The sequence below is a fragment of the Misgurnus anguillicaudatus genome, chromosome 14, assembly GCF_027580225.2.
Source record: "Misgurnus anguillicaudatus chromosome 14, ASM2758022v2, whole genome shotgun sequence".
Classification (NCBI taxonomy): domain Eukaryota; kingdom Metazoa; phylum Chordata; class Actinopteri; order Cypriniformes; family Cobitidae; genus Misgurnus; species Misgurnus anguillicaudatus.
In genome coordinates, this window is record NC_073350.2 from 25,825,509 (window position 1) to 25,852,122 (window position 26,614).

The 26,614-nt window shown below is 38.0% G+C and overlaps 1 protein-coding gene across 5 annotated transcripts; it reads left to right on the top strand.

The window, feature by feature from the left end:
• Positions 1 to 400: 400 nt before the first annotated feature.
• Positions 401 to 26,019, top strand: LOC129427617 (uncharacterized). 5 transcript variants are annotated; one of them, XM_055184230.2, is made up of 18 exons: positions 401 to 1,229; positions 3,559 to 3,729; positions 3,848 to 3,951; positions 4,060 to 4,174; positions 5,789 to 5,866; positions 6,119 to 6,234; positions 12,445 to 12,601; positions 14,027 to 14,157; positions 14,293 to 14,389; positions 14,481 to 14,795; positions 14,920 to 15,051; positions 17,466 to 17,618; positions 18,151 to 18,368; positions 21,176 to 21,344; positions 21,483 to 21,620; positions 21,935 to 22,615; positions 23,026 to 24,361; positions 25,561 to 26,019. In XM_055184230.2, the coding sequence occupies exons 1-18, from the start codon at positions 756 to 758 to the stop codon at positions 25,611 to 25,613; spliced, it is 4,638 nt and encodes a 1,545-aa protein (XP_055040205.2). In that variant the 5' UTR covers positions 401 to 755; the 3' UTR covers positions 25,614 to 26,019. The 5 variants fall into 5 exon arrangements, with proteins under 5 accessions (XP_055040205.2, XP_055040206.2, XP_055040207.2 ...); XM_055184231.2 differs by having other exon boundaries at positions 402 to 1,229; positions 21,483 to 21,614; XM_055184232.2 differs by having other exon boundaries at positions 402 to 1,229; positions 21,483 to 21,575.
• The last annotated feature ends 595 nt before the right edge of the window (positions 26,020 to 26,614 follow it).

Genomic DNA, 26,614 nt, shown 5'->3' on the forward strand with positions numbered 1-26,614 from the left:
TAGCTTCTTCTAACTCATTGCACCCAACACCTGGTTTAAATCAGAAAAGCGCCAAAGCCAGAATGTGCAATGTTTTCCTTCTGTAAACATTTAGATAATCGTACGAAGCTACCACAGCGTAAACCATTTGCAGCCTCCTGCATCTATTCACTTAACAGTTTAGTATTTATCTATTCATTTAGGTGTGGGGAAAAATAACCACATGTATATTTATGTTACCAAAAAGTGCATGATCTGTGAAACGAGGGGGGCAGAATTTCATCAAAGCGTTGCATGTTGTGCATGTATGTTTCATGTAATCTCAGCAAATGGACTGATATAAAAGGCAAAAATAATAGAAACAGAGGAGAAAAAGACAGATAAAGAAAAGCATTACATCATTGCCTATTGGAGTGGGTAGCAAGGCCTCAGAGAGCCGTGTTTCAGCCTCTTATCAGCCCACAACTTATTATTTTGGGAGGAAGCTTTTACAGCTCGGGTTTATAGCCCTCTCTCCCTCCAAATGGGGCCGTGACTGTGCGTGATGACCTCACCCTGTTTCTACTAAACTCTCCCTAACTCCTCTCCTTCCTCCCTCCAGCTTTCTCACAGTCTGTGCAGGAATCAGGATTTGCAGGAGTCACATTCTCCACTGTTCCTAAAGCTCTTCTATTGGGACCGCCTCACTTAGTTGACTGTCAAGGGATATTACACGTGTGTCATTGATTTCTTTTCATCTCTGAGGATTTTTTTAAGGATGTTTTTCAGTTATATGGATGTTTGTTCTTCTCCAGTGCAGTTACATGTATAAAGCAAGAGGAGCAATGAAGAGGATACAACCTTTCACCATCGGGACCAAGTTATCTGTTCCCACTGAGACGAAATGTCCGGATTACATAGGCACCATCCTTCCTGTGCCGGCTGTGGATTGCTGTGAACTGAGAAACGGGTCAAACAATGAAATTTCTCCTCTAGGTAAAGACAGAGCGCCCACACCCCACAATTCTGCACCTATGGAAGAACTTTCCGAGGAGGATATTAGGGAAGAAGAAGGGGACTCTGGTTCTCCATCAGCTTCTTCTAGATCTATCAGGAAGATTGCTATGTGTGGGAATGCCGAGAGCCAAATGAACTGTCATGTCTCTAACTGTAATACAATTCACTATGAGACAAACAAAACAAACACATCCACGGAAAAGCTGTTGGCTGTTGAGGAAAGATTGAGTGACAGGTCTGCTTCACAGATGGAGGTGAGATGGTCTGCACATTGTTTCAATGCTTTGCATATGATGGTCCTAAGATGGAAAATATTTAATAAAAAAAAATATGCTTGTTTTGTGCATGGCCTATTTTAAAAAATCTAAAAAGTGCATAATATTTCTTATTAATAAATATTTGTAAAAGAAACTTTTTTTGAAAGTTTAAATTAGATTTTGAGTGTGTCCTCAAACTTTTGCAGTCATTGTATACTGATGTAAAGTTTAAATTAATTTATATGTTACACTCTCAGAAATAAAGATACAAAAGCTGTCACATGGGCGGTACACTGTAAAAAGTAAAAAGTTGGATAAACTTAAAATACTCAATTAAAAATTACTGGTAACACATAAAAAAAGTATGTTTGTTCAACTTAAAATTTCACTTTAGCTGAAAAATTTAGGTTTAATAAACCCTATCTTTTTTAGGTGTTACCAATTAAAGTAACTTTTTAAGTTTAAAAAACTTAAAAAAAAATTCAATGGGTAATACCTAAAACATTTAACCTAACTTACATTTATACTTAACATACATAAAAAAATAAGTTAAAAATTTAATTTTTTAAAGTTAGTTTTTCAGTGCCATTTTAAAGGGTGCTATGCTATCCCATTGACATGTTTTGACAAATAAGCATTTATGTTTATTTCTGATAGTGTACTTATTGAGTGACATTTTAGACTCAAACACAAATACAAGTCATACAAATAATACACTAAAGACCATAAAACCATTGCCATAACTTTAAGAAAGAGCTAGTTTGGATCACATGCTTTCCACAAATCACATTACATTGCGTTTATTTATTTATTTATTTACTTACTTACTTATAATTTATTATTATTATTTGTATAATAACAATAACAATAATATTGATAATATTGATAATAATAATAATAATAATAATAATAATAATAATAATAATAATAATAATAATAATAATAATAATAATAATAATAATAACAGTAATAATAATAATACTTATTATCATTATTATTATTATTAATATTGCAGACAAAAAGTATTATTATTATGAATAATAATAAACCTTTTCACAAATTATTTTATCCAAAGCAACTTTTGTCTGCAACATTTTGACAACAAAGCTACGTTTTCAAGTAGAAACATTTTTGAGATACAAATATGTTTGCATGTACTGCTGTTGACATGTTAATATGACTCTTTTTATGATCTGTTTGTTCATTTCTTACATTTACTGTCATCCATGCACACTATCCACAAACTCGTGCATGGAGTTTCCATGTGCAAAACCAAAAACGTAATTTCTCGTAGCAGAAAAACGAATACAAGAACACATTGTCTTATTGTGAGAGGAGGAAGAAGAAGAAAAACAACTGTGTGGATTATTACAGTTTTGCACACTGTGCTCATAGCGATGAGGTAATAGTCAGGCCCTCATTACACAATCCCACAGCGCAGATGAACTGTTAATTTCCACAAAAAAATAGTAACAAGGTCCAAACGGAAAAAGCAGAGGGAATCATTTGAGATCAAACTGGTGATTAAACAAGCTACAGTTGCTTTAATGATATTCAAAACTATTTGGCTAAAGATATGCCAAGTATCCTAATACTTGAAGTATACACTACTTTACATACTTTATGTTATGTATCTGCATGTTTGTTTGTGATTAACATGTTATTTGCAAGCAGGCATGGCTTTGCCTGCCATTAAACTGTTTTGCAAAGAATGTAGTAATCTCAGTGTTGCAGAGGGGGCAAAAAATCGAACGCAAGACCTGCGAGCGCAACTGGATTTGTATGAGATCATTGTTTGGCAGTACCACACCTTGCTGCAGGCTCGTGTAATGTAGGTGGGCCGACCGGCAAAACTCTTGCTATTATTGTACTTTACACTCCATAATACATCACATAAACCCCCCGTGGCTACTAAACACAGGTGCATAATCACAAGACGCTTATTGTGGAAACCGTAGAGGAAAAGTCATGCTTTGGCCGCAAAAAAATTTGTTTTCGATTAATGTTTGGCATGTGATTCTCCAAGTGATCTTTTCTAAGCGATTTTGTCTTTAATCTGTACTTCATGTACCCAAACAAACAACATGACTTTATTGCCTAACAGCTGAGAAATGGCAAAAGAAGCAGAACTTGGCTCGTAAGGCAAATTAGTTGTAGCAACACAGAATGATGTAATAGATTTTGGGGGAGATACAGCTGTCGGTCAATAATGTGAGGTCATTGCTGACCATATTTGCACAACTCGGAGCGCAGATGAAAACCATGACTGGTGGGATATCTGTACAATAATGCTTTTTTCAAGCCCTGACATCCTGTGTTTTTACAGACTGATCCATGGACTACAAGAGGAATGAAGATGAAGAATCTTCACTATGATTATAGTACGCCTGCATTTCCACATGATCAACCGGAGGATGCATCTCACAGTCAGAGGAGAGACCTTAAAGACTTTGAGAACTCTCTCATTCGACTGACGACAAGTCTGGACCTGTCACAGGTGATACTGACATCACAAGGACATATTTGTGCCTTTCTGTTTATTGTCCTTATACTAATGAGCACATCATATTTCCAACTCTGTACCTATTGTGCTTTCAATTTATCTTCTGAACCAGGAGGAACCAGAAATGCCTCTTCAGAAGAAGACAGAGGCTGGAAATTTTGGATTAGAGGGAATGCTTAGGAGAAGACCAAACCCAGGGGACCACATTGACAAATCGTAAGATCATCATGTATTTTACACAGAATTCATATTCTTTATTGATTAGCCTCAGCAATGTCTATGAGATGCAAGCTGATCACAGTTTCTCCATATTTTATATTGCAGGTGGGTGAAACTGAGGTCACTTTTAAAGGACTATCATCAGGATCTCATACTGGCCCTAGAGGTCTCATCATTTTACCAACAAGCTGACAACATCCTCAGCGCCATCAACTACAAGGTTGAACAAACATGAACTTCACCATATACAGTACGGTATATACAGTATATGCAGTGGGAAAAATAAGTATTTGACACATCAGCATTTTTATCAGTAAGGGGATTTCTAAGTTGGCTATTGACTCACAATTTCCAGATGTAGCCTTCAAATATTGAATTCATACAAAGAAATCAGAACATTTAAGTATACAAGTTGAGTCATAATAAATAAAGTGAAATGACACAGGGAATAAGTATTGAACACATGAGGAGAACAAGGTGCAAAATGACATAAAAAGCCAGGAGATCAGTATCTGTCAGTATTGAGAGAGAAACCCTACCCCCCATCAGTACTAATTGATATCAGCTGCTTTAGTCCTAATTGATGGCCTATAAAGGCTTCTCATTACCCAGGAGGCACACAGGAAAGATTTACTGATGGGTAAAAGCAAAGAACTCTCTCAAGATCTTCGTAATCTTATAGTTAAAAAGCATTTTGATGTGAATGGTTATAGGCACATTCCTGTGAGCACTGTGGGGGCCATTATCCGGAAATGGAAAGAGCATCACTTCACCAGAAACTGTCCGCTATCAGGTGCTCCATGTAAGATCCCTGTCCGAGGAGTCCAAAGAATAATCAGGAGAGTTCTCCAAGAGCCAAGAACCACTTGGGCAGAACTTCAGGAAGACCTTGAATCAGCAGGTACTGTTGTTTTAAAGAAAACTATAAGCAATGCACTGAACCACCATGGCATCCACGCACGCTCACCATGCAAGACTCCATTCCTAAACAAAAAGCATGTTGAGGCTCGGTTCAAGTTTGCATTTGGAGAAGCCTGTGGATTATTGGGAGACTACATTATGGTCAGATGAAAGCAAAATTGAACATTTTTGGCAGTCATTCAACACCATGTTTAGAGAAGAAATGGCACTGTCCACCACTCCAAGAACACCATAACAACAGTTAAGTTTGGGGGTGGAAGCATCATGGTTTGGGGCTGCTTTTAAGCAAGGGGTACTAGCAGACTTCATATTATTGAAGGCAGGATGAATGGAGAAATTTACCAGGACATTCTGGATAAAAATCTTCAGCCATCTACCAGAAAGCTGAAAATGAAAAGAGGGTGGACATTTCAGCAAGACAATGATCCCAAACACAAGGCCAAGGAAACAATGAAGCGGTTTCAAAGAAAGAAAATCAAGTTGCTTGAATCCCATAGAAAATCTATGGAGAGAACTGAAGATCAAAGTTCATAAAAGAGGCCCAAGGACCATTTGTGTGGAAGAATGGGCCAGATTCACTCCTGAGCAATGCAGACGACTGGTCTCTCCATACAAGAGGCGTCTAGAAGCTGTAATCACCAACAAAGGCTTTTCTACAAAGTGTTAAATAAAGTGTGTTTAATACTTATTCCCTGTGTCATTTCACTTTATTTATTATGACTCAACTTGTATACTTAAATGTTTTGATTTCAATATTTGGCCTGATGGCTACATCTGGTGGAAATTTTGTGTCAATAGCCCACCAAGAAATCCCCTTACTGATAAAAATGCTGATGTTTCAAATACTTATTTTCCACGCTGTATGTATGGTTAAACCTGTCTGATTAAATCATGATGTACCGCTTCTTTGCAGAAGAGTAGTGTATTAATGACGGATATTTACAAAAGCAGTCAAGACAAGGAGACCAATGAAATTGCCTGTCAGATCAACGTAAGTCTAAATCAATGATTCATATTGTATAACTTGATTACATGTGTTCTTACAACCGTTTTGTTTTTTCTGGGCGACTCTTATCCCCTCAAGCGCTACAAGATCATATTGTTATAAGGTTGAACCAAGTAGTGGCCTGTTGTATTAGTCTCACACGCAATTTTTTCTGAGAGACTGTGGCAAATGAACTCCAAATGAATGATGTAATTTCCTTTCATGACACCACCCCTCCCTGGACAACTCTCTTTCCAGATGCTGAACGAGTCTGTGTCTCGCCTGTCAAATATCCACCCAACCCTGGCCAGAAGAGTTACATTTAAACAGGCCGAGGTGAAGGAGAACTGGGCATTTCTCCAGGAGTTTCTACGGTAAATGAGTCACCTTACAGCCGTTGTCCCTTTGTAAAAAAGCAGTAACATACACAATACATGTCAATGCAGGGCTTGATTTAGCACATTTCCACATACTTAAATGGAATTGATTATTGTAAACACGCAGGAGTTGATCTGACATGTGGTTTAGTGATGTAATGTTATGGTCTTTAATTTAATATTGATCTATTGAAGTCTCAGCGAGTGCACATACGTTTTTTGTAGTTGTTTTGATGCAATTATATTTTTGAACACGTTGAACTTGAAAACTTATGTTTTTGCACCAGGACAAATTTTACCAAAATCCCTTAAGTTGGGTAACACTTTACTTGAAGAGGTGTCCAGACTGACCTGGCATATTCATAATCATGACATGACACGTTATATGAAATTTGATGCATGTTTATGACAACTGTCATTAAGTGTCATTCTTAATTATGTCATTTTTAATGCAAAGATGTCATTGTTTGAGATGTCTTTACGACAACTTGACATAAACCAATACATCAAACTTGTAATGACAACGTGACATTATCAAGACAACATAACTGACCCCCTTCTTTTTTACATTTGGAGACTGAGTCACCTAAAATCACTTAAATGAAAAGAGTACAATAATGGGTTAAACCATGCAGCGTTGGGTCCATTTCACTGCAAAGTTAATTACATTCAATTAAATTAATTACTGTAAATGTTTTGTTTGTTTTTCTTCTATGTCAGAGAATTTTAGAACCCTCAGTTTGAGGAAGTTCTGTTAGTTGTCAGTTTTTTATGCATTGTGCACATACATAAAGTATAATAGGGATGCACAATATATTGGCCAACATATCGTTATCGGCAAATAACTGCTTATTTTTAATATTATCTGTTATCGGTCTGATAGCAAAATTAGGCCGATAAATGAAAGCCAATAAAGGATGGATTATTTTGGTTTGTTGAACCACTTCACTTGCTCATTGCTGGCCATGTGGAGTTTTGATTGGTGCTTTCTGTGACATAGCACGAAGATGACACATGTTGCGGGCCTAAGAATAGTATGCTAGTCTAGCGCAAAGACAAGATGTCCGCGGTCTGGGAGTTTTTCATTGTGAAAATAATATGAATATTTATTGGCCTATATATATCGGTTATCGGCCCCCAAATATAAAGAGTTATCGGTTATCGGTATCGGCCAAATTTTCCATATCGAAGCATCCCTAAAGTATAATCTTTTGACGTGTCTGTTGCATTTTGTTAAGGTATTTAAAATTATTTGACATAGTATTAACATTTAATGACACTTAAATGACTGTTTATTGTTATGTTAATCCATAAAGCTAGGTAGTTTCTTAAGTTTGATAATTTTTCTGCTGTGTCATGTTTATGACAGATTTATGACAAGTTATGATGTATAGGTTTATGCAAAGTTATGTCTTATGTCAAGACAATTCAAATAATTGTACAACTGTACAAATGACACTTACTGACAGTTGTCATAAATGTGCATAAAATCTTCATGATTATGAAGGTGTCATGTCAGTCTTATGAACAGTCTTATACCCTTCAAGTAAAGTGTTACCAAAAGTTGCACCATGTTAACAACGCCAAAGTTATTTTAGTCATACACTAAAGTCTTATCTACTTGAATGAGGAAAGACAGATATCTCTAAAAATGTGTGCTGAAATCACAATTAAACAACATATTTCTGACCAACAACTAAATCTGACATCAACTCTACCATAACTTTTGTTTCTTTAGCTCAAATTGTGCTAAAAACACTTTTTTTTTAGGTCGTTTCAGCTACTTCACTTCACACAAATAAAAAGCAGTGGCGGCTCGTTACATATTTTTCGAGGAGGCACAAATGTAAAACTCGTCAAAACATTGTCATGTGTGTGGCTCGTCATGTAAAAATTCGTGCCTGCTGTGTTCTGTGCATCATGTGAACCTATGTGCATTGCGCGTCATGTCAAAATTCGTGCCTGCTAGAGACGCTTCGTAAGGGTTTATGATAAAAGATATTCACTTAATCTCATCTCATTTAGTGTTAAGTAAGTGTCTTGCGAGACGTGAGCGTCTCTTTTATCATGAACCCAAAAAATTCCCACGGAAATTCATGGTATAGTCACAAAATATTTGATTAATGTATTTATTCGTGTTATTTACACGATTTTCCACTGTTTTTCATGCCACTCGAGCACAAATGTCTTTTTCGTCTCACCCAGCACGAATTTCTATAAATAGTTTTTCATGTCTGTGGCATGACTTTCTTTATCGTGTCATTTTATATTTTGTCTGAATCTAACCCCAATCCCAAGCGACAATGATTTAAAAGAGGATAAAACAATGAGAAAAAAAATTTGTGGCATATAAAAAAAGTGGAAAATCTTGTCAATAACACAAATAAATTTATCAAATATTTCGTGACAATAACACGACTTGCCGTGGGATAGGGTAGCACCCTTTCGACTCGTGTGCAGCAGGCACATATTTTGACATGACACGAGATGCACATGTCAACGCAAATACATATTTTGTTTTTTATCTGGGGTAAAAAATTCAAGGCCCTGGGAAGTTTTAAAAAAATATACATACATAGATACAGGTCATTGAAAGTGCTTGAATCTATTTTATGCAAGTTTTCTGAAAAAAAAAATTATTCCCTGTGTAGTGTATGATAATATCATAAAAATTCTAGACTTTTTAAGCACATGCTTATATCTTTTGTATGCAAATGTTGACTCATACCAAAATGCTTTTTTGCATAGTTGTGTTTGACACATGAAAATGTCTCGGGTTACGTATGTAACTGTTGTTCCCTGAGAAGGGAACGAGACGCTGCGTCTCCCTTGCCACAATACTTCCTCCGTCCCTGTAATGCCGTCTTTGGCAATATTTCAGATAGCGATATACTTCCTGCACCCTGTCTTTGTCGTTAAGCCTCATCATTGGTTGAATTTGATATACACATTCAGATGCACTGGAGGCGTTCCCAAAGTGTCACCGCAGTGTCACCTCAAAGTGTCACCTCAAAAGGGAACTGTAACAATGTATCTTAAAAGGTAACACGATGTAACCTTGCTCTCACTTGAAATGTGTCCCCACATTAAGTCTTTAAATTTGAGGGTATTAGTCCTTGAAAGGTCCTTGAATTTAAAGTTAGCCAAGGCGTGGAAACCCTGTTATTAAAAAGCATGGCCATTAACATTAAGAATTAGTGGCTGTACTATGTCACCCTTCAATGAAATATCATATCTGAGGTCTTATCACAGCTCACATAACAGCTTGAGATGCAGAATTCCCTGAATGCTCGCGGCATTATGGAAACTCAGATTCGAGCATTACCTATGTGCAATAGTATGAGTTGTGAAAGATTTCAGCAGGAGTGTGAATGATTTAGGGCTAGAGAATAAGAGTTGGTTATTGAGTTTTAGAATAGCAGAAGATTTAGCTCCTGCTCTGGTGCAGATGTGAACAAGAATATCTCATGTGTATGGTATGAAGATATGATGGGAGACAGGTACTCTGTCAGAAATGTGCAAATCAAATGAGGGAGGAATTGATACGGATAACCATCTGCTGGCTGTCATACTATAACTCACACGACTATAGTGCGGCTTAATCTGACAGCTCATTATTTTGTGGCTTTTAATTTATATCTGTTAGTTTTGAGGCCGATTATATGCAAATGTACTCCAAAATGTGACCCTGCCTGTGAAAACCCAATTTAAGTCATTTTTTTGTTTGATTTACTGTTTTAAAGGTGCAGTGTGTACTTTTTAGAAGGATCTCTTGACAGAAATGGAAAATAATATAGAAAACTATATAATCAGGGGTGTATAAAGACCTTTTATAAAGAACCCTTATGTTTTTATTACCTTAGAATGAGACATTTTTATCTACATACTGAGGGTCCCCTTACATGGAAGTCGCCATTTTGTGCCGCCATGTTTCTACAGAAGCCCTTAATGGACAAACTTTTTTTACGAAGCTGTCTCCGAAGATGACATGTTTGTCTGGTGGCGGCTACCATAGCTTCTCTATGCGTTTTAAAAGTGAGAGGTGAGCAGTTAACTAAGCCATTGGTTGCAATACGCAACCTCACCACTAGATGCCACCAAAATGTACACACTGCACCTTTAACATAAAATCATGCTCGATAATATAATCAATCTGTGATAATATAACTTCGATATCTTAAAGGCGGAGTCCACGATGTTTGAAAGCCAATGTTGATATTTGAAATCACCCAAACAAGCCCCTACCCCAATAGAATCTGGACCTTCTGTTTATAAACCCCGCCCCACACATACGCAACCCGGCATCTGATTTGATTGGCTATAAGTGTGTTTTGGTAGTCGGCCCGTCTCCTTTTCCAACGCGTTTTTCAAACATCGTGGACTCCGCCTTTAATATTGACTAAGGTCATGTCAAAGATTGAAATTAAAGTGAAACCAATGAACTTTTATGCCCCTAATCTCATAATTTGATCATGAGATTTTAGCCTGGATTTTACAAACGGGGTTACTAGCCTATATGCACAATTATTTATTCTGCCTTTTAAGTTTATAAAATTAAATTATTTTAGGTGTTACCAGCTGCAGAATTTTTTTTTAAGTTGATCCAACTTTTTACAGTGTTGTGTAACTTTAGCTTATTGAATTCAAGATTCAAAAGTTTATTGTCATGTATAGGAAACAAATTCTTACTTTGTGAATCGTGTAGCAGCATAAAATATGAAAACGAGAACACAAACCACAAAAGTAGATAATTTAGCCAAATGCAAAAGTGCAGGTGTGTGCATATGTGTGATTGTGCAGTGTAGACATGTATCAGCTGTATGGAGCGTAACATAATATACAGAAAAAGACACTTGACCAAACATTCAACAAGTGAAATATGCAAAGCAAAGACAACTGTCAATCAAGCCCGTATTAAAAACAACAAATGTAGAGTAGTCCTACATCTTAAAACAAACAACAGTTAAATAATCTCTGCTTAAAAACACATTGTCAGCATACAGTACAAACATCTTTTTCAAATTAGTCTTGGGATCAACATCAGAAGAAAGCTTCGCTTTCAAAAGAAAGCTGTCCTCTTGACAGTTTTTTGGGTGCGGTCAACCACTACCTGTTTTATCTTCTCTTTCACTACCTGTTTCCTAGTCGACATACCTTTCTGCCTTTTTCAACAACCCCTCTATCAACGGTTTTGCAAACACACACCTTTCCTGTAACTGTGAGCTAATCAGACAAGAGGGAGGTGACCTCATCGCTTGCATAGCTGCCAGCAGTTATATCTTCTTAACCAAAACAATGGCTGCAAACGTTTCTTCCAGTATTACACAAGTAGAATAGATATGATGTTAATGTTTTATGTTTTTATATTCCAAACTTGAAGATTTAGTGTCTGTGGTCTGAGTGATGTTAATTGCAGGATATATTTGAAATGTTTAGGTTTGGCAAACGCGTTTGCGGACATCTGAGGTAATGATGCCCTTGTGGTGACATTAGAGCAGTGTTTCTCAAACTTTTTCCGCCCAAGGACCACTTCATCTTCCAACATTTTTCTGAGGACAACCTTACAAACGCCCCCCAAAAAACAACAAAATAGGAAGGATAAGCTAAATTAAAGTTTAATATGCAACTGTTTTAAGTCAAAAACAATTTTTTTTAAACACAAATGCAATGCTATGTTCAGAAATTATTATATGAATTTTATTTCATTTGAAAAAGTAAATGTGAAATGAGTTGCAGCTTAATATAAACAACAAACTGCACATGTGAAAAAAACTGCAATTAAACATACTATAACAGCCTAGGTCCCACTTAATGTCATTCCAAAGAGCCATTCATTTAAAACTGAGGTGGTGGGTATATAAAGTCTATGGTTGTAACAATGGTAACAATGAAATGCTAAAAAAAGTTCCCCTTAATGTCCAAAATCACTTAAATTACAGGGATTTTACACATGAAACAAAAACTAGTACATTAGAAAACTAATAGATTTTAGCTGCTTTCAGTTGATGCATTAATCTTTTCTTTTGACTCCTCTTTGGTGTAGTGCATTAAAAATCTACTTAAATAAGTGACGATTGTATAAACACTTGCCTAATTTAGGTCATCTTTTGGCGGACCACTGGGGGGGTTTGGCGGACCACTAGTGGTCCGCGGACCACACTTTGAGAATAACTGCATTAGAGGTATCGTTTTGTTCCGCCTATACAGGAATCAGAAGACAGATGTGTGCACCAAACGACAGTCATCTTCACCCACCGATCCTCTCACCGCATGCCCTGACTCACAAAGCTTTGCTAGAAATGAGGGTCATAGCGTAATGGGAAAAGACGTCAAGGAGGAGCAGAACCGTCTCAGAGGATTTGAGGTTAGCTGCACTCCATCCAAAAACATCTGTTAGCATGTGATTATAAATGGCAAGTCATGACTACATAGCGTAGAGAAGGAGATCTGGACTGGATTTCTGTTTGGTGAGACAATCTTAAACTCTGAGGCACTGGACAGACAACCATTTTTAGACAATGATATTAACTTTTGTTACTCATATTAAGATATTCCTTAAAGGGATAGTTCACCCAAAAATAAAACAATTTTGTCATCATTTTGTTCCAAACCTGTATAAATTTCTTTGTTCTGCTGGACACAAAGGTAGGCTATATATGATATTTGTGATCAAGCAGGAGCACCATTCACTGCAACAGAAGGAAAAATACTATGGTAGTCAATGGTGTTCAAAAACGGTTTGGTTAGAAACATTGCTCAAAAACCTTCCTTTGGGTTCAGCAGAACAACAAAAAATATATATACAGGTTTGGAACAACTTGATTTTTAATGTTTCTAACGAAGCCGTTTTCATACACCATTGACTTCTATAGTAATTTTCCTACTATTGCAGTCAATGGTTCTTCTGTTTCCTGACTGATCACAAATATTTTCATTTGTGATCAGCAAAACAAAGAAATGTAGGCCTATACAGGTTTAAAAAACAATTGAGGGTAAGTAAATAATGACAGAATTTATATTTTTGGGTGAACTGTCCCTTTTAGAATTGGAAACAGAATATTAAAGGACAAGTTCGGTATTTTACACTTTAAGCCCTGTTTTCAGATTGTTTATGGTGAAATAGAAAGGTTTTGACTGAATTAAGCATGGTGGCACAAAATAAAACGTGGCAATTTTTAAGCAGATAAAATGAGAACTATATTGTATGGCGGAAGAGCACTTACATCATCACTCCTGACTACTCCACCTCTCGCTCAAACTTTCGTCAATATTACTGCACCCGAGGTCGAAGTGCTGCAAACTAAGTGCTAATTCGCCATACAATATAGTTCCCATTTTTATCCGCTTAAAAAATCGCCACTTTTTGTTTTGTGCCACCATACTTCCTTGTTTGACTACTCATGTAGCAGTCTTTAAGTGGGAAAAGCATGGAGGTGTTTGGTGGCATCCCTGTTTGGATCATAAGGAATAAATGGGGCTAGGCTAAATGCTAACACATTCACAATGCGCGGTACAAAGATTAAGTGCACGCATTGAAAAAAGTTGAGGTAAGAACATAGTGAAATATTAAAAAATGGTGGTGTTTTCCTTAAAGTCAAAAGCTCTCACCTTGTTCACCCGTTTAATTTCCCACCACACAAACATTTTGATTGCTTAGAAAAGTAATAGCACACCAAGTGATCTGATCTATTTCAAGAAAAAAATGGAAATCACTCTTGACACTGTGAATTGTCTATGATTATGTCTAATCTACGCCTGGGAATGTGCCTGAACTTGTATTTCTCTGTAGTGTTCTCAAGGGATGTGGGCCCATAGGATGTGGAGTCCGACTGAGGAATGTTCTGTTGGGAGTCGCGGCTCGCTGTCGGAGAGCAGCTGTTCCAAGCTGGACAGCGTCGAGAAACTGGACATAGACAGGAGGTGCAGTAACTATTTATTTTACAATGATTGTGTGGAGGATGAACTTAATGATCCGTGAATGTGTGATGTCATTCCGTGAGATGGATTTCAGGATGTAGTTGAATGCAGTTTGACTAACAGTTTATGTTTTCTTAGCTGTTTTACCCAGATGCCTGAAACAATGCTTAATCCGTCTAATAAACATCTCGTAACCTGCAAGATGTCAAGCGAGTTGACAGCATCCAGTGAAAATGTAATGAAAATACATACATTGTAACTGATGTCTGAACGAGATCTCGTATATTTATATGTTATATATCTCACCTTTTTGGAAATCAATACAGGCTCATCTGTGTTTGAAAGACAACACTGTGAGCGACATAGAAGAGAGTGACTTCTCAAAGCATAGTCCAGATCACAAAATAGAGGAACTCCTGAGTCAGGTGGAGATCCTCTGGGAGGCTCTGCAGAAGAAATATGGAGAGAATGATGAAAGTAAACCAGCTGAAAAAGAACCTGCTGGAAATAAGCCTGATCAGATGACATCAGATTTCCCACTTTCTAACCAGCTCCCAGAAAGTGTAGAAGAGGGAAATTCTGGGATGCTTGCAAAGTTTCTTGAACTTCTGGATCCCAGTGGTTATCAAAAAATGAGTCAGGTAAACCAAATATCACAAATATCATGACCTCTAGTTCAGTAAAATGTCTGTGATGTGAAATAAATGTATTTGCACACAAGGCCATTTACACAAGGCAATTTACACAGTTGTAAATGTGTTTAAGGATGCTACTAAAATGCATGAGAGTCCAGAAAGAGCTGATGCATCAGAAATGTCATTGGATCAGCTGGGTGGCCAAAATGATGGAGAAAGATCACCAAAGTTTCACCAAACCACAGAGGAGCTACAGATTTTGGTACATGATCAAATTTTACACATGGAAATGCATGGTTTTACTTAGATTAGGTAAAATATCAAACCAAGTGGAAGATATTTAAAGGACAAGTTCGATATTTTACACTTAAAGCCCTGTTTTCAGATTGTTTATGATGAAATAGAACGGTTTTGACTGAAATTTGAACATATGATGCTGGCCCGAGAATTTTCGGGGGGTTTGTTGTATTACCCCCCACCTGGCTGCATAGGTGCACTGGAACAATCCTTCCTAAAATGCATTAAACTTTCGTTTACAAAGACGTGAAACTCACAGATTGGTCAGGGGTTTTCACTGAAATGCTCACACAAAAATTGCTGCAAAAGATGCTTTCCAACAGGTTTTATCGTAGTTTTTGTCCAACTCCATTGACTTGTATTAGATGTGCTGTGAGGTACGGTACTCCACGCCGGGAACGTTGTTTGTATTCTTGCAATTGGCAAAGGTGGATTATCGCCACCACCTGTGCTGGAGTGACTATTATTCAAGCTCTCAACGGAAGAACGTGTGAGGCGTTTGGAAAAATAGGTCCACAAGTTTACAACGAATGCTAAAACACCTGTTGGAAAGCATCTTTTGCAGTGATTTTTGTGTGAGCATGTGAACACCCCTGACCACTCGGTGAGTTTCACGTCTTTGTAAACGAAAGTTTAATGCATTTTAGGAAGGATTGTTCCAGTGCACCTATGCAGCCATTGTAAAGGTAGTGGGTGATACAACAGAAACCGAAAATTCTCGGGCCAGCATCATATGTCCAAATTTCAGTCAAAACCATTCTATTTCATCATAAACAATCTGAAAACAGGGCTTTAAGTGTAAAATACCAAACTTGTCCTTTAAAGTAAGATAGCACAGACAATAAGCTTATGGTTTAAAATGTAGGTTATACACTAAGGGCTCTATCTTACACCCGGCGCAATGCAGCGCAATGCGCGACGCAAGTGTCTTTCGCTAGTTTCCACCCTAATTTTCACGTTTAGCGCCGCGTTGTTTAAATAGCAAATGCATTTGCGCCCCCTCTGCGCCCATGGGCGTTCTGGTCTGAAAAACGAGGTGTGTTCAGGCGCATTGTTGGCGCGTTGCTATTTTGAGGCAACTAAAATAGACTACGCCATTGACCAACAAAAACCTGGTCTAAAGTCTAAAGTCAATGGCGCAATATGTTTTCTGTTATTTAAAGAGCGCATTAGTAATATGCGCCTATAAACAGGAGGACAACGCGGGTTTGCTTATCACAAAGTACATAAATGCGCAGCAGCACAAAAATGCTTTTAAATTTGAAAGATTAAAGGATTGAATTTAAGAGATTATTATTGAGTCTCTTGGACATATTTATAAATGAGGACTGATTATGAGACGTTAGAAGGCGCAAAGAGCTGCTTTACCTGCAGCCTGATAAGTAAATAAATGCTTTTCTTTAAACAAATGCGTCTGTTTTTAAATGTTTTTTTTTTTTAATGCTACCTCACGGATTTATTGTATATGATGTACCTGTGGATATGGCGAGATGAGAAACATTTGTAAGTAATGCTTAAAAAAACTCTTTGCTAAAAAAACCGCTGTCCAAAGTGCTGAAACGCGAGGAGAGCCGTTTGTAATTTCTTTATCTCCTGTTTGTTACAAATAAAGTATTTTTAGAGTACAAACCTTATCTTACATACTTGTAAATTATGCTTTGATGATATTGGATAGCCATACATTTAAAGCAATTACAAGCCTGCTTTTTACTTCCATGACTAAAAGAAAACGGGTTTTAAAGGTTTTAATAAAAAAATAACAATTTCAATATAAGGGAAAAACAACACAATTATTTAACATTAATCTTAAACTGGGGATCTTCTACCTCCGCTTAGTTTTTCAGTTTACAAAGTCCGTCATCTAAATAGGGATTAGACATAGCGCCAGCGCAACTTGCTTTTAAAGGGAATGAGAGCTGAGACTCTGATTGGTTTACTGCACGTTACGCCCAAAATACTCCCATTACAATAGGACCTACCCTTTTCGACCATGCGCTCGGCGCAAAAACGATTTTTCCCGTCGTTAAATTAGCAAAAGTGGATTCGGACACGCCCATTTAGACGTTGCGCTGTGCGCTTTAGACAATGCGCTTAGATCGTTAAAATAGGGCCCAAATTCTGGTTAAATGTAGTGGAACATGTGCATATTGTACATTAATGTAATGATGGTGTCCATCTGTGGTTAGGAAACAAACAGAAAAACTGTCTTTCATAAATACATCATTTGAAAATTACCTTAGGATCGTGCAGTTAAATGTAAATATGCATGGAAAAATCTAAACTTAGTTCTATATTTTTTGCATATTTTGTTATTTAATACAATAAAACTCATAGATTTTCACTTAAAGTGAAGTTTACAGCAGATTTATGTTTCCTCAGCTGTCTACTCTGACACTACGTATAAACCAGCATCTTTCCCGGTGTGCTGAGCTTAGTATGGATCTCCTGGACATAGAGACAGACATGACGGTGCTTTGTGACCCAGAACTGAGTGAACTCGATGGACTACATGAACAACAAGATGATCTAGAGGTCAGATGATTAACCTAAGCTAAACTAAGAATTGAAATTAACCTAAGCATTTATATACTTGATGTGTTTGCCAGTGGCGGCCGGTGACTGCTCGAGTGAACCTATGTCCATCACATGTTTTGTCAAAATAAGTGCTTGCTGCGTCTAATGGTTTATAATAAAAGAGACGCCCGCGTTTGCCAGATACTCGCATAATCTCATGCGTAATCAGAGTCTACTGTTAAGTGAGTGTCTTGCATGTATTTTGTGAACGTGAGCGTCTCTTTTATCATAAACAGTTTTGACGCGTGTGCAGCAGGCACTTATTTTGACAAAACACGTGATGCACATGGTTCACATGACGCAACAAACACATATTTTGAATTTGCGCCCCTTGAAAGAGCAGTCACCAGCCGCCATTGGTGTTTACAAACATCTACTTAAAACCGCTTGAACCAACTTAAGTATGCTGGTCGTAGCTGGTCTACCTAATTGGTTGAGGGGTCTTTTTAGTCGAAGGTTCTTATGCTTTTACCATTTTTTGTCTAAAAAGGCTCATTATAACATCATTGAGGGAGAGGTGAACGAGATGGAGAGACTAGCCGGTCAACCACAGATTCTGTCCCCAGAACTGAGAGATCCTCTCAGGGAAGATGTTCAGTCGATCCTGCAGGCTTGGGAGGAAGTAGGCCGCAACATGGCCGAGAACAGAGGTCGCCTGGAGAAGTTTCATCAGATTCAGGACTACTTCGAAAAATATCTTGCCATGATGTAAGAAGGAAAAATTTGACTCATTTAGATCATAACAGTTCCCTGACTTTACTATGCTTCTTAAGGCGGGGTGCATGATTTTTGAAAAACACTTTGGAAAAGGGAGTCGGGCTGAGTACCAAAACACACTTATAGCCAATCAGCAATAAGGTGCGTGTTTTTTAACTGACATCAAAAGAAGGTCCAGATTCAATTGGGGGTAGGGGCTTGTTTGTTTAGGTGATTACAAATGTCAACATTGGCTTTTAGAGATCATGCAGCCTGCCTTTAACTGGTAGAGCAATGAGTGTGAATGCTAAAAACAAACTATAAACTGTAACTGATCCTGAAAAGAGAAGAGAAAATATATTTCGTTGTAACGTCATGTTATTTTGCCATCTGTCACTTGACGTTAGGCAAGTGCCAACTTGGACAGTTTGTATGACATCATGACATGCCCTCATTTTTGAAAACCATGACCAAAACTAAACAAATTAAAAATAAAACATGACCCAGACATTACATGTGACCCTGCCTGTGAAAACCCATCTAAAGTATTTTTTGGGGATTTTCTGTTTTCTACATAAAATCACGCTACATAAAGTAAAAGGCATTCTGTGAAATATATAATTTTGAAAAAAAATGTTAATTGAGTAAGATCATGCCAAAGATTAAAATCAATGTGAAATAAATTAGTGAATTCAACCTTTGATGCTCCTAATTGATCCAATAACTGGATTTTACAGACTGGGTCACAAATATGTGTTAAAGGTTACATATTATGAAAATCTGACTTTTTCATGTTTAAGTGTTATAATTTGGTTCCCAGTAGTTCTATCAACATAGAAAATGTGAATCAACCCAGTAACTTAGACCAGCTAATTTGCATATTAAAGGACACACCCAAAAGCGGCATATTTTGCTCACACCTGCAAAGTGGCAATTTTTATGTTATAATAAATTATCTATATGATATTTTGAGCTAAAACTCCACATACGTACTCTGGAGACACCAAATATTTATTTTACATCTTAAAAAAGTCTTGTGAAATGCACCTTTAACTTTAACAATCCAGCTTCATGTTATTCAATTAGCATATTGCAATGCTGGGATAGTGCAGTTAATGATAATACTAAATGTTTGATTTTAAAATATGTGTAAAGTCAATATCTTGGAAAAACAGGCAGGTATCTGTGGGGGCGTGTCCGATATCTGCATAGAAACCACGGCCACTCGCTGTAAGCTTCCGAGAGGTTGTGGCTAGAAGGGATACAGATACGGCCAAATCTCGGGAAAATTTGCCAGAGGAGCGCTGTTTTTCATCCTAATCTTACATCCAAACCCAACATTTTAAGGGATTTAGGCCGTAGCTGTATCCTGTTTAGTCAGGACCGCTGTTTATATCCTAATCCTTCCCCCAACCGCACTCTCAACCCAACATCTTGCGAGTTTTGGCTGTAGCTGTATCCCCTCTAGCCAGAACCCTCTCAACTTTCAAAGGCCCTGTCCCAAATGGCGCACTTCATGTGGACTTTCGGTCTCGTGGCCTTAAATTGCGCGTGCTCGCTTGGTCTACAAGTCCGTAGGGTGTCCCATTTGTCATTTTTAAGCTTTGAAGTGTGCTCATCAGTGCCTACTTTACCCCCTTGATACGGTCTTCAGCGAAGCCCGCTTTGAGCACTTTACCAACCCAGAAGTCCTTTCGAATGACCAATCAGACCAATCAGACAACGGAAGGGAGGGGTTCACCCCGGTTCACCCTGACGGGCAACTTCTCTCCCTATTTCTGGCAGGACGCTCGAGTCTGTTCCAAAATACGACTTCGGTGCACCCACGTGGACTCGCATCAAGGGTCCCTAAAGTCTGCACTACATGATGTCATCAAAGTGTGGACGAGGAGGACCACAAGTCCGGAGTGTGACATTTGGGCCAACTTCAACGGTCCTGTCCCAAATGGCACACTCCGGACTTGTGGTCCTCCTCAGAGTCCACACTTTGGTGATATCACGTAGTCCAGACTTTAGGGACCCTTAATGCGAGTCCACGTGGGTGCAACAGAGTCGTATTTTGGGACAGACTGGAGCGTCACACCGGAAATAGGTAGAGAAGTTGCCCGTCAGTGTGAGCTCCTCCCTTCCGTCGTCTGATTGGTTTGATTGCACTTTCGCAAGGACTTCTGGGTTGGTAAAGTGCGCAAAGCCTGCTGCAGTGCAGGCTTCGCTGAAGACCGCATCAAGGGGGCAAAGGAGGCGCTGATGAGCACACTTCAAAGCGTAAAAATTACAGATGGGACACCCTATGGACTAAGCGAGCACGCGCAATTTAAGGCCACGAGACCGAAAGTCCACATGAAGTGCGCCATTTGGGACAGGGCCATCGTCATCGATCCATCGTTTTAGCCACGCCCAAATCATTCCAAACACAGAAATGTGGAAAAACTGTTTAACGGTGTTACTCCACAATTCAATACTACACAGTACTACTTTGTAACGTGTTTCAGCCATAAATTTCTACAATTTTTTATGTGTTTAGAAACAATTCTCTTGAAGTGAATGACTTTACACAGACTTTAAGGGCAATTTTGTAGTATTCAACTAATACTTTTGTACACTGTGTTAAACGTAAATCTGTCCTAAAGTGAAACCTTTTGAGAATGGCTGAACTAGTAATTGGCTCACATTTAATGTCATTAACTTTAATAGGACGTATTTTTCCATGTAAAGCTTTCATTTTCATCTATAATAATGGTTGTTATGTTAAATGAGGTAATTTATTAGATTACACTAATTTGTTGTTTTAATGCCATCCCTCTGTGTGTGTCCTTTAGTACCTGGACTGAAAACAGCAGATCCTGTATTCTCGCTGGCAGCTCTGCTTGGAAAGAGAGTGAAGTTACCGAGATTGATCGCAGTATTGAAACCAAGCTGGATGAGTTCAACAAACTGGCTACAGCTGGTCAAATGCTTGTGCGAGAAGAGAGTCGGTTTGAAAACATCGTGAGTGTGTGATTGATTTACTCAAACTTGCCACATGACTAAACAATGTCTGCCGTTTAAATATGTTCGGGACCATATGCATCCACGAGCATGTGAGGCTCATTATATGTTTGTTGATTACAATCATCATGTCTCCAGATCAAGGAGAGGACAGATGAGCTGCAAAGCATGCTGGGATGGATCCAGGTCAACTGGCGTGCCCAGAGAGAACAGCTTAAAGGAGACCAGAATGTGAGACGAGAGGAGAAAAATGATGCTGTGCAGCCGGACGTTTCTGTATGACTCATGCAGTCATGTTACTAACAATAATCGAATAAAATTAAATAAATAAAAGCAAATTTTGTAAATGTAAAAAAGAAAATGTCGTCATTATAGCAAAACAAAACCTGATGCGGTCTTGTGTCATCCTAAAGCTATTTGGCAATAATAACTGGATACGTTATCCGATATATTACACAGCTGCTTACCAAATGTAAACATAAATGGCCATGAAATATTAATTGGTTCGATTTGGAGCAACAAATAATAAATAAAAATGATTCCGTGTGTCTCCATATCTCTCATGGATATTTTTTTATTTTCCCTTTTAGGCCGTCGCTCTCAAAAAACTCCCATCTGATAATCTGTGCATTGCAAACACAGACAGCACAGGCAGTTCGATTAAAACACAGCCCTGTCAAAACAATTTAGAGGAACAGAGGAAGCATGACGTGTCCAGTGTTGTTGACCAGGAGTCCTGTCTTTCGAAAACATCCCTTGGATCTAGCATCTGCCTCATTTTGAGCTTTGATGAGCAGTCTTCAGGCATCAACCAAGTGACCAAACAATGGTCACCCAACAATAATGACGCCCAGGACATTCAGGTGTATAGTGAACAAGATGGCAACAGTCAATCGCACATGCAAGAGTCTCTGGAAATGCTTCAAGTGAAATCTTCCGGAAAAGAACCGGAACCGAAGTCACCTTGTGGGAATTTCACCCAATCGCTACTTAACAACCAGGAACAACCAGTGCCAAACAAAGAAAAAGTATCCAGTGATTTATTTTCAAGCGACATTCAAAGTTCATCTTGCAACGACTTAGCAACTTTCCAACTCTCATTGGACTCCGAGCGGATACAAATGCCGGAGCTATCAGTCGTGCATCATCAAAACCAAAAACTTTCAAGCTCCAAGCAGTCATCTCACATAAATCTACAAACCAATCAACAGTCGACATCAGAAAAAAACGTCCACCTGTGGAATGAGGTGCCAGCTGAAGTCACTCATAGAGTAAGTATGACTTCAAACAGAGACAGCTGAGCACCAGACGCATTCCAAACTCAAAGAGCTCAAAGCCTGCACATGTGTGTGCTTATTGTTCCCCATGTTCTGTACATCCTGTCCCATGTGCTAAAAGAATGACCTCATGATTGAGTTTCCATGGCATTGCAGACTGGTGTATAGGGACGCATAACCGCCATTAGTGCACTGAAAGCCTGCGCATGCCATAGAATAGGATTTATTAACTTGGCATGCTATCAGATAAGTCATGCTTCGGTTATTACCATCACAGCTGGGTACGTATGCGTCGGAGACCCGAATGATTCAGAATGTGTGTGGGCCATTATTAGCTTGTTTTTATAAGATGTTGTGCAGCATGTGAACTCTTATCTAAATGTTTGCATTTGTCTCGTTGACAGGTGTTCACGTATTTGCATGTGTCAGATAGCTACAAATCTGCAGATCGAGCCTCGGAGGCAAAGGCAGATTCACCCCCACTGCATGCAACCTCGGCTGTATCTCCCGTATCCACGTCTTCAACGCATTCGTCTTTTGTACATGCACCTGAGAAAGGTGTGGCCAGATTTGCATTCACCCTGAACGAGCCAATCAGAAGTAGGGAGGGAGATCAACGGCGGCAATCCACGGTTGGCATCATGGGATTGGAGAAGTTTGGTAAATCGTCCAGCATGTTTAGGCGAAGGAGTAACACTTGGCCGGAAAGAGAGAGGAGAGGGAATGAACTTAAGGTTTGTGTTAAAAAGAGCATGATAATGGCCGATCCTGTCGTTGAAGACGAGTCCAACTCTGTTATGGTTTTAAGAGACAATGCGTCTAACGCTGTGAAGACTTCTCCAAGTGGACCAGTTAAAAACATCTGCTCTTATCTGTCTCTGGGATCAACCATTAGCTTCTGTCTTCCCAAGCGTTACCACAGCAGCGTTTCGGAACTGGAAACCAAAGAGGAGATGATTTATAATAACCAATCAGTACCTTCATCCCCAACTCCATTGGATACCAATACTGCACATCAAAAACCACATTCAATGATAGAGATAGAACCAGTGAGTGATGCAGAACTAACTACAGTTAACCCTCGGTCCAATTGCGATATGATTAATATGGAGGATTTAGAAGATGCAATCAATGAAGTTGACACCCAACACTTAGATGCGATATATGACTTCACAGACCCTGTGTTGATGCAAAAGGGCGTCCTTTTAAACTCAACAACATGTAAAGACCTCAATAATCACAAATCAGCTATGAACAGCAGTAATGATCCCATCAGCCAACACAAAACCTCTCCTCAACTGGTTTGTGGCTCCCCTTCAGATAGTCAATGCAGTCTACCAAGTCTCTCTTTATTTGGATGTGGTCATGAATGCCGTAGTGTTCACACCAAAATTAAAGACCTGAACAATCATTTATACTACACGTCTAAATATGTGAAGATAAACTCACCAAATGTCCCACTGCAAGCTTTGTCTAATGGTCTGCAGGGAGCCCGTAATAGTGCTCGTATCATAAACTGTGGTTTGAGAGACTGCGCTGTGTGTTTTAGTGACATGGTTAAAAAGGCTGAAGATGTAGAAGTAACCTGTGCTGGAAAATCTGACAGCGCAGAAGGCGTTCTTCAGCCGGGCCATTGGCTTTTCCAACAGGAAGAAGAAGAACTGGAAGATATATGGAGAGGGAAAGTGGGAAATTTAACATCAAATTGTACTCTGGAAACAAATATGGATGACGAAACGGGTAAGATCACTAATGATGACTTGAACACGTGCTTTTTCATTTGTTGTTTATTTATTCAAATTCTTATAAGAAAAGTAAAATTTTTCAAGATAAAAACAAATAAAATATAAATATCTTAGTAGTGCTGTTTTAATTACTATGCCATCATATGTTTTCAGTCCACTAGTGCCATATTCACACGTTAGGGTGTGGCTGAAAGATGTGATTTGCCAAAATGTAATGTGATTAGCAAATAGCTCCATCTGTTGGACATACACTAAATTATGTTCAGCTTTACTGAACAACATTTACAGTAGTGGCCAAATGTGATTTTCAGGTTTTAACAATTGACGTCTTTGCTCTTTATTCAGATATTTTATTAAATAAAGATGCATTAAAATGTTTGTATGCATGTTTCATTGATGTGTTTGGAGTATAATATGAATTTCAGCTTTGGCAAAAAATATACACAAGTTTAAGACAAAGGCCAGAGCAATGACTACACAATATTACCATGAAAGAGGCTCAAGAAATATTAATAACAGATGTAGTCAGTGAATGCTTTATTACCTGTGAGCCTTTTGTTTTCATATTTTTGTATATGCGAATAAAACTCAGATTCCTTACGATGTGGTTTGCCTTTTTTGCCAAATTATTTTGTCTAATAAATACCTTAAACGTTTAGTGTTTTATCTAATTTTGATGGATTGATCTATCCCGAGGGGGCATTAAAAGCAAATATAGTACACATTTTCCCTCCCGAGCATCACTTTTGGCCACTACATTACATTTGGCTTTCATACAAGTGTAAGCTAAAGCTATGAATGATTACTTATATCATAAACAACCAAAAATATACAGAAATTACTGGAACATTATCCATTTTATAAGAGCTGCAACTGATAAAGAGTGTGGCAAAGAGCATCTGCAATTGTTTTAGATATTTTCCAGTTATTAATCAAGAAATGTTATGGTTTTTATTACACTGATGTATACTCTAGGCTGTAAAAATGATGGTGTCTTATGGGAGTAACAAGAAATTGATTGCCATGTTGGACAGCTGTACTTGGTCCCAAACATAGCTTTAAAAGTAGGCCAGTATGTCCCATTAGACCGTAAAGTGTGTTTAAAATCTGGCATGTGAGTATATGCGACACATGCAAATTTATAATAAAAATTTTACTCTTGTTTTAATAGTTCATTTTGTTTTTTAATTGCAGGGTTTTCAATCACTGCCAGCAGGGGACAAGCAACTCTCCCTGTACATGTATGAGATGGGTTATTAGACATGTCAACTTCTCACGTGGGCAAGATGGATTATTGTGGACCCAGCCATTAAGTCAGAGTTATTTTGGACACCTGCTGTACATTTTTATGCTGTACATGTATTATTTTATTTGTTATTGTATTCTGTTTAGAGAAATGAATGCAAATGTGGTAAACTGAATGCAAATCTTCCATTGTTGTGATCAATCTTCATACAGTCATAAAGTATAGACTTAAACTATGAGTCTGTACTCACACAGTGGGTTGAGGTGTGTCGCTTTTAAAGTGAATGACACAAAAAACCCAATTTGTTCCAGTAATGACAATGGTTTTGATATCCTAACATAAGTATTTGGTATTAAACATATTACATTAAAGAAAAATAATAAATACGCTATACTAAAAGAGACAAATGTGTATTTTTTCCACATTTCCATTTAAAAATATTTTGGTTGGCCTTGAGATACATTACATCTTTCTAGGTGGGTCCAGAAATGAAAACGTTTGGGAATCTCTAATAAATAAACAATAGACCAAAGTTTGAAATTGTCATTGCTTATTCCCAACACTAGAGGGAACCCCTAACACATTGGTGTGTCCTGTTCAGAATTAGGTAAGCATGGGCCAACCCATGTACATTAAAATACACCTCCGTTCACAACATTTACATCAGAATCAGAGGTTTATATATTATAATTTAACTATTTAACTGTAAAGAAACACAGGACTTCATTCAGAAAGAGGTTTGCATGTAAAATAAATGGTAAAGCAGCTGTATTCACGCAGTTTTAAATCAATGTCATGAAGCATACAGCATATTGAATGATAATGTATTTCTGTCAATATAAAATGTTTTGTTATTCTAATACATGTGTTCCTTTATTGTTTTCCCCATAATAAAGCAAACTGAATCAGTGTCATTGAGATTCATACACTATGTCGATTGCGTTAAAAAGACTGTAATACTTTTAGGTCACTGTAAAGACACGAGTATAATATACAGGAAAC